This window comes from Penicillium soppii (genome assembly GCF_028829465.1).
Source record: "Penicillium soppii strain IBT 18220 chromosome Unknown utg000003l, whole genome shotgun sequence".
Lineage (NCBI taxonomy): Eukaryota > Fungi > Ascomycota > Eurotiomycetes > Eurotiales > Aspergillaceae > Penicillium > Penicillium soppii.
The window spans coordinates 3,353,213-3,361,961 of record NW_026643233.1 but is presented as its reverse complement, the minus strand read 5'-3'; the positions used below and the strand labels follow the sequence as shown (position 1 = coordinate 3,361,961).

General features: G+C 48.1%; 3 protein-coding genes across 3 annotated transcripts; 1 reads left to right on the top strand and 2 right to left on the bottom strand.

Annotated features, from left to right (window-relative positions):
* Nucleotides 1–1,191: 1,191 nt before the first annotated feature.
* On the bottom strand, nucleotides 1,192–2,030 carry N7529_003414 (uncharacterized protein; the record flags this gene model as incomplete). The annotated part of the gene is given in 3 exon segments (XM_057238941.1): nucleotides 1,192–1,513; nucleotides 1,524–1,823; nucleotides 1,861–2,030. 3 exon segments carry the CDS (start codon nucleotides 2,028–2,030, stop codon nucleotides 1,192–1,194), a joined length of 792 nt encoding a protein of 263 aa, XP_057101552.1.
* A 1,790-nt stretch (nucleotides 2,031–3,820) lies between these two features.
* N7529_003413 (uncharacterized protein) lies at nucleotides 3,821–4,745 on the top strand (the record flags this gene model as incomplete). The annotated part of the gene is made up of 2 exons (XM_057238940.1): nucleotides 3,821–4,208; nucleotides 4,321–4,745. 2 exons carry the CDS (start codon nucleotides 3,821–3,823, stop codon nucleotides 4,743–4,745), a joined length of 813 nt encoding a protein of 270 aa, XP_057101551.1.
* Nucleotides 4,746–6,675: 1,930 nt separating this feature from the next.
* Nucleotides 6,676–6,966, bottom strand: N7529_003412 (uncharacterized protein; the record flags this gene model as incomplete). The annotated part of the gene is made up of 1 exon (XM_057238939.1): nucleotides 6,676–6,966. One exon carries the CDS (start codon nucleotides 6,964–6,966, stop codon nucleotides 6,676–6,678), a length of 291 nt encoding a protein of 96 aa, XP_057101550.1.
* Between the last annotated feature and the right edge of the window lie 1,783 nt (nucleotides 6,967–8,749).

Genomic DNA, 8,749 nt, shown 5'->3' with positions numbered 1-8,749 from the left:
TGACTTTTAGCCAATGCTGAAGCGCCAGGATTCTCTTCAGAGGTGGCACTGTCTTCAGCTGCCGCAGAAGCTCTAGTAGATGCTTGTGCAATAAGACGTATAGACAATTACGCCCGAGTTGAAGAAGCGGATGAATGTATTGGTTGAAAAGTTCGAGTAAATATTCTTTCGTAAGTGAGTCAACGTTTTCGACGAGGCGATAGACTGATAAGATTTGGTCGGTCGATGAAGTCAATGTACAGGGACGTAAATTAAGAGTGCAGTTTACGCAAGTTGGAAACATTTGAAAAGCTTCGAACGTAGTTTGCTGAAAGTCGAATGTCTCACTCATGATATGAGTCCAAAAGCGCGAGGTTGCTTGACCCAAATTCTTCGATTTCTCCAAGCTTTTGTTGATCAATCTGTTCTTATGCTCCTCGAACGTCTCGTCGGTCATCGCGCGCAAATCCAGCTCATATAGGTAATTTGCTCCACTTTGTAGCGCAATCGTGCGGCTTGACGGCCACTGGCTCTTCGGGAATTGATGTGGGAAGAGTGTTGACTCCACAAGCTTTGTAATTTTTAGCGTATACATCTTGCCATGGACAAAGATCTCAATGTGCATCTGTCGCAGCAGTTCGCGAAAGACAAACGTTTAACCGCTGCCGTCAATACTGGAAGTTCCTCTAGCAGTTGAAAGAGAGCCCAGGATCTTTCGCTGATCAACATGCGCGAAAATGCATTAATTTGTCGGTACTAATCCACGTAGTCAAAGTTCTTATACGCTTTCCTCACTCTCTCCTTGGCCATGTCTAATATCTTTTGCTTGATCTCCAAATCTATAACTCTCAATGATACCTTCTCCAAAAGCACCGAAATCTTGTCGTTGAGACCGCTTAGCTCTATGTTCAATCCCTGTGCGCTTTCGGATAGACTATAGCTCAAAACGGCTCTATCTGCGTCGTAAACATGCTCATTGAGGCTGTCTTCGACCAAATCAACGTATAAATGGGTCATGACGGCATTCATGGGAATGAGCGACGCCATGTGGGTCCGAAGAAAGAATTTAATATTTGGCTTTGGGCACCCAGAATTGATCGTCCTTTTAGAACCACACACGGACATTGTCGTCATGATGTATCAGTGTAGGGTGCCGAGCTGGCTCTGTGACATCCTTTCGTTTAACCCTCAATCGTTGTGGAACAAATTCGTTCACAGCTGGTAAGTGAAGCCTAGAGGGTTTCTCTGTGACTGGAGCCTGTGCGGTGGCCCGGAGATCTTGCATAGATTCTTCAGGAATTTGTCGAGCTTGTATTTGGTCTCGTACCATTTTTCTTTTGCGTTCCAATCTCCCAAGAACTGCTGATCAACAAAAAAGAATTGAAAATTATCAGGTCGTAGATGGGAAGGCGGTGCTGTGCCGGGACCCAGAGCAGAAGCCCCAGCCGAAAAAGAGTCCACAAGACCCAGCTCCTTCAGACAAGCAAGAGCACTACCGGGGCCCCCATGGCCAATCAGATGTCCCAGATATCGACTGGGTTGACAGGCAAAGAGTTCTTCGTGAAATCCATTGTCTTTGCTCCATCACCGGTTTCACGAATATTTGAGTCATGAGCTCAGGCTCCTCTAAGACTTGTATAGTGTCCCACCTCAAACGGTGCAGTTTCTTGTTCGGTACGTCGGAGAAGAGCTCCAGAGTCCAGCTCTCTGATTCCTGCGGTGACTCTCTACCCAGAAAAACTAGCTTCATACGGTTCGCAGAATAATGAGCGGTGTGAAACTCGATGAAGCGCTTCCAAATATCCACGCCCCACAACACCGGTTCCTCACGCAGACATTTATAACTGCCAGTGGCGAACTTTTGAAAGGGATGTTTCTCACCCGAAGTATTGCGACTCAGTTGTTCCAGGCGCACGTGTCGCTTTGAGATTTCTCTTATTCTCTGATACCACAGCACGGAGTTCGCGATCTAGAGTATCGGTGAGAAAGAGTGGCTGGATGAAGAAATGCGAGCAACGATCGAGAGCGCCATGGAGAGGAGCCTTTTCCATCGGAAATTGGAACCTTAAACTGCTTTAAATTTGCGGATGAGCCCGAACTATTAGATGTTGAACCTGCAGATAGTTCTTAATAGTGACTGGTCGATGTTGAGGCCGTGTAGGCGTTGGAGTAACCACCATATTTAGCTTAATGAGTGCTATGTTCGGTCTCTTCTGGATACTAGGCGAGGCAATGTCAGTATTTCTTTCATCAAGAGGTTATTAAGTTTCCAATTGCTCTTGATACCGGTCGCTCACCTTCTTCGTACCCATGAATCAAAAATGTTCTACCGCGTGCGCGGTGTCCGACAAATTATCCGGATCGCTGAAGCTACCAACGTTGATATCCATAGCAGCGGCGGCTTTATCCGTGTCTGGATCGTGGATTGAAAGCATCCATTATTGATTGAGCAATTGGATCACTCGGTACGAACGGTGTCCAACAGCCGTTTCTCCATGATGTCCGAGATGCACTTGACAGAGCCGGAAGGAAGAGCTTCCCCATGATTCCCCCCTCTCTATGAAGCCTATTTCCTCTGTGATACCTCTCTTGTGACAAGGTGCGATAGCGGGCCGAACGCTTTATGACTGGAAATTGGAATTGCTGCAGTATGATTTATGCTATCAGAGAGACGGAAAATGATGATGAGAGCAATAATGACCTTGGAGAATTTCACTGAAACTCGAAACTCGAGCGGTTCCGTCGACGATCGAGTCTGATGCGCACGGAGAGACGAGAAAACAACAGAGGTTGGTGAAGAGACAGGTTAAATATTACATGCAGGGGCGACACAATTCGAAAACAGGTACTATACAGACGTGCGTACCAAAAGTCTTCCGTACGACACCAAGCCACTCATACCCCGCTATGAATGTAACTCGCAAAGATTTCGCTCAAGATGGTACTTTCAAGTACAATTTACTCATTGCTTTTTACCCCGCTTGTCCATTTTCACGTTCATTCTCATCCCATACAGAATGGCACAGCCCGACCATAGCGTGAATGGCACGGCACGGTAAGACGGCGTGAGGTCAAGTTCTCCACTGTAAGCAAGCAACGCCGAATGGGATGAACTCATGTAAGGCTTCCCGGATTAGGTGCTTCTTGTCGCGAGGGATTCCAAGACTGCATCATGCAGGTTCTGTGGCCATGTCAGGCCAAGTGTTGGGTCCGTACCCGATCGCCCAGTCAAGCACCTGGCGCAAATCTATGATGGGTGTTGCTCTATCTGGGTAGTGGGTTAGCTGGATCTCCCACAAACAGGAAATCATCGGGCCTGAGCGACAGCCCGGGAGGCTTAAGTACGGGTGACGCTTCCAGTCGCTGTGGTTAGCTGCCTGCTGAACAAATCTGCGGCTGGGATCTGCTGTTCTCATCAGAATCAACCGGCCTTTCTCACGACATGCTTGCTGTGGTCGTCGGCTTCGCTCTTCTCGTATCATGGATCATTGCATCAATTTATCGCAACCACAATTCCAGCTTAAAAGACATCCCCAATGCTCATTTCTCCGTTCCATATACGCGCCTGTGGTTGCTGTCGCTCCGGTGGCGAAATATGGAGCATCGTAGCCGAATTTATCTCCATCGTCGCCTCGGTCCAGTCATTCGAATTGGACCCCGTGATGTGAGTGTTAATTGCATCGATGACGGGGTTCGCACAATCTATAGCAGAAGGTTCGACAAAGATGCGTCATTCTACCATGAATTGTTCGATCAGTAAGTTTCCAAAGAGATTCACAACTTCCGAATCTAATGGCACAACTCAAATCTAAATGAGTACAGGACCGGGTTTATGGTCACCATGACAGGTAACGAGGAGCATAGAGAGCGTAAGCGTATGCTTACCTGCCCTTATTCCAATTCGAACATTCTCGTCTCACAGACCCTCGGCAGTGTCCTCTCTCGCGTATCGTGTCGTCTTAGAAAAAAGATAGCAGGGTGGACAAGCACAGGTACCTCTGTCGATGTGTACCAGCAGGCTAAATGCTGCACCCTGGACGTTGCTTCCGGCTGGCTGTTTGGTAGCGAGAATTTGACTGATACCTTACAAGACCCAGGCTTCGAGAATGACCTCACGACGTTGGCCTCAACTGCTTCCAAGATAGTTTCCCTGAAAACAAGCCTCGGCTGGCCGATGAGCTATTTTACAAGCCGGATTGGCAACAAGCTGCCCGATCCCGACATCACTAGTCGATGGCAAGCGTGGCTCACACGAGTCATCACAGATTCCCACAGGAGGCACTCCACCAAGTCTTCTTCCACCGCGTGCCTGTACGATTATTTTTTCCGATTCTTTCAAAGCCGTCAACCCCGACATACCGCGTAACGAAATGGCTTCTTTCATCGCTGTAGAGTGCGACAACCATCTTTCGGCAAGCCATCTCGGCCTGGGAACTTTGTTTTCATATACCATGTACGAGCTATCACGAAATCCGGACTGCCAGCGAGCACTCCGGAAAGAGCTCCTCACTTTGGCCGAACCTAGCGATCAAAGCTTGGCCCGTCGTGTTGCAGATTTACCAGTGCTTGACGCCGTCGTTACCGAGACCATGCGAACACGTGCACCCTGTCCTGGCCCCTTTCCTCGTGTTGTGCCAGACTCTGGCTGCCGGCTGGCGGGGAAGTTTGATGTCCCCAGCGGCACCATCGTCAGCTCCTCCGCCTGGGCCCTCCACTTCAACCCCGACCCATTTCCGTCTCCGGAAGAATGGCGACCGGGGAGGTGACTTGAAGCAGACGAGAACACGGTCGCGGAGATGCGGAAGTGGATTTGGACATTTGGAAGCGGCGCGCGGGTGTGCATTGGCACTCATTACTCTATGCATGGTAGGTCCCATCCTTTTACCATTGCGTGATGTCCAATGTCTGTTTATCGAATAAAGTTCTGACGGTGCAACTCAAAACCAGTCATCAAAGAGCTTCTTGCCACCGTCTATACGGATTACTTGACTTCACTGGATTATGAATTCACAGGAAATGTGGAACAGAAGGATGCCTTCTCGGCGGGGCCTCTTGCTGGTTGCTTGAAGCTGAGATTTCGACAGCTCACAAAGCCCGATCTCTGTTAAAACACCCAGAAACTAGCTATCAGGCTACAACAGTAGTACTGCCGTGCGGCTCGTGGCATACAGGTCGCAACGTCAGGAAAGACTAATTTGCAAAGTCAATCAATGACAATTCACCTAACAAAAGACAGATAAAATAGGTAGGTTCTTTAGCAACATCTTGTTAGATAGAAGGTTGATTTTTAGCATTGTATCTGTTAAAACGCGTGTGTATTTGTTGACTGTCTCACTACGTCCTCCACGAACCGACGGCGAGTCGACGCAGGAATCCCCCATTAGTCCATGTGTAATCTGATCCCTCAAAAATCCTTCAAAAGCTCCAACTGTTTCTTCCCAACGTAGACGCGACTGTTGCTGTCAAGCGAAGCCTCGTCGGTCAGCCGCCTTGAGCTGGTTGTTCCGGTGAAGATGTAGCACGTGGGATTACATACACAGATCCACATATGGAGGAGCTTCTTGTCACATGTGATGGATCCTAAGCAGATAAGAGCCCTGAGAAATTGCGCCTCTAGGACCTGCGAAAGTAAATTGTTTGCATCGTGGGGCCGATGGTTCCGGGAGGTGCGTACGCACTCCTTTTTGCAGCGTCTTTAGACCACACCAGGGGTCCGGCGCTAAAATCAAAATCACCTCGCACCCATGCTGTCAATTGAGTGTACATACAACCTGCATCGAGAAATTGATACTGTTGTGGATCCTTGGTTGAGAATCCTCCCGTCGGAGGGCCGCCAGACTCCCCTCAGGACCTAAGTGAAACGTGCGAAGTGGGGACACTGGAGTGGAGTGTACATACCACAGGTCAACGAAGGGTCCCCGCATGGTCAATCCAGTCTGATTGCCCTAAGTGTGAGGTTAAAAAATCCTCCCTTGGCCGTTTCGGGTCCGCGAGGGGGTGCCCCTTTATAGTCATAGAATAATCGACTCATTATCCCGGGGTTAGATCGGAGATAGGGAGCCCGCCCGGCCTAGTTCTAACATCAATTGCTATGTACATCTATGCTAGTATGCTGTCACATTTATGTCCAGTGAAAATTGGAAGGTCGTTTCCACACACCTCCCATAACATACCATCCCTCACACGCAAAATAAAAACCGCGACAAAACTTAAGACAAAGCTGATTAGGGCGACCTCCAAGTGACTTTCGTGAAAAGATGAGATGTTGCCGCAGCATTGATAAAAACTTTTCGTATTCGCTTTCGTATAAAAGAAAGCCTTCTATCTAGACTAAACTAATGTACGACGCTGATACAGTCAACTACTACTCCAGACAGCAGCTTTTCTCGTCAGCGATCCATTCTTGACCACTGATCAAGACTATCGAAAATAGTAGCACCACGTTCAAATAAGCCGTTCAACAGGCATTTTCGAGAAAGGAGCGACCTTTAATACGTTCTTCTAGCTTTAAAAGTGCCAATCACTAGCGAAAGGTGATTCAGGTTGTGCGCACATATAATTGATGGTCCTCTCTACGGAGAAAAAGGAAGGCTAGCAAGTATACGTATGTAGCAAAGAAAAGACAAATGGCTCAACCATGCCTTGAGGTCAGGCCAACTCCTTCCTTCAACAGTCTTGAGTGTGATAACACGGCTTTCAGTGTTGCTCCTCCACATTCGCAATATTGGATTTCGCGGAATTGAATTGGGCCCTGAGCAAATTGAGCTTCAAAGGCTCGTCTTCAGTCTTGTTGGACTCGGTGTCGGCAGCAAGATCGGCGTTTGCATCATGAGCGACAGGCATCTCAGGTTTGAACAGGTTTTGGACTTCCTGCATCGCCTGCCATGGCTGATATCTCTCCTCAGTTGCGGTCGTATTGGCGGATTGAGGCTGGAACCAGTTAGGTATGTTATGTATCATTGAAGATTTCCAAGTTTCTCCCACCATGTTTGAAGAGTGCGAGTTTGTAAATTCTGATACGATAATGTTGAAAGTTGTCGTGTCTGAGATTCATCTCTATGAATGATGGAGATGGTCGGGGGGGTTGATATAGCACTTGAGGTGTCTATATTTTGATTGAATGCGTGGGTGACTTGGTATCCTCGGCCATAAATTTTCGCCGGTCGTACATAAAACCCATGGAGCACGCGAGTATGCGTGAAGGTGACGTGGACGACGACTCCGAATGCGGGCGCAGTCGTATGTACCCATGCTGATACTCAGTAGGCGATAAAGCTATGGGATCCGGTAAATCCAGGTGTCTACTCTCGTGTTTCGGCCCGATCCGAGCGCTTGGCCCCCCAATATTCGTTCTTCAAGGTGATTCGTTCGCTTCTTTGTACCGCGTTGGATGTATTACATTTGCTCGCATTCTCAGCCGTGTCCGTGAGCCCATTTTGCTTTCCCACATGGTGGACCTTGCATAAACGCCTCACTACATTACGGACTTCATGCCTGGATATTCGGAAGGATCGAGCCATTCGAACCCCTGGCAAGATGTGCACACGCTTCTTGTTTTCATGCATATATGAGGTAGCATCATGAGGTGACGATTGGAATGAGAGGCGCCAACAAGCCCGCACATTCATACCAAGGCACCTTAGTGCTGTTCGTATTCTCTTGAATCAACAGGGACCTTGATGCTTGATGGCAGCCAAGCACTCAGCTACCCGCAGAAAAGCACCCTAAGACATACAGTTTCCCAGCACATGTTTTGTCGTCCCCCCACTTTGCCACAATGCGTCTAGACCACTGCTTTCCTTTCATGGCCACAATATCTACCACTTCTCAATCTATTTGAATGAAGGGGCTGATCATTTGGTATGAAAGGTAGAATATAAGTGGAGTTTCAGATGTGGGGGGGACAAAACACGTATGAGCCGACTGTATGTCAAGTATCCTGGGTCATAACAGATACTCGCGCGCCATCCTTGTGACGCATTGGTAGCCTGTTACTAGTCACCATCGACCCTGACTACTGACTGTTACTTAGCAGCTATGGAGGGAGACGCTATTGCACTTTTATGGGTGAATATTGACCCCCATAAGCGTAGTATCCTCGGTTGGCAGTGCTTCTGAGGAAAGGCACCATCAGGTAGGTGAGCTGCGTTCTGCCCCCAAGGGGACCGCGTCGCTAACCGGTTCCAGAAACGAGAAAATGGTGTTATCTCGAGGTCTGCGACGCAAATGATGCGCTGGCTAAGATTACAGCCCCCTGTCTCATTTTTCGCGTAATAACTTAATTATCCACTTCATTTTCTGTCGTCTATATCACATTAGCAACACTTAGAAGCCTGTTGCCTACCTCGTGGAGATCATACAAGGGCAATGGAATATGAAGATATGAATATTGTATTGCGGACGGAGGAGAGAAGGAGAGAGAGAGAGAGAGAGAGAGCGAGAGATATCTATCTATCTACTCCATGGGAGACTATCCCAATGTGGGATGTCACCTGACATCCCCAACACTACCCCTTCTTCTCTCTCGCCTTAACACACCGGCGATGCATTGATCCAGCTAGACTTTTCAAAAAGCTTTTGGGCACTGTGTCCTATGCTTCTTGAATGGCAATATGTAGCTTTTCTATCTTTGTATTTTTAGGGCTGTAGTATTTCTCTATTGCTCTATACGCGCCTAGGCATCCTCAATAGGGTTAAGATCAGGTGAATATGGAGGCCATTGCATATCTATAAGATTATACTGATTAGGTATATTGCGTATCTCGCGAGA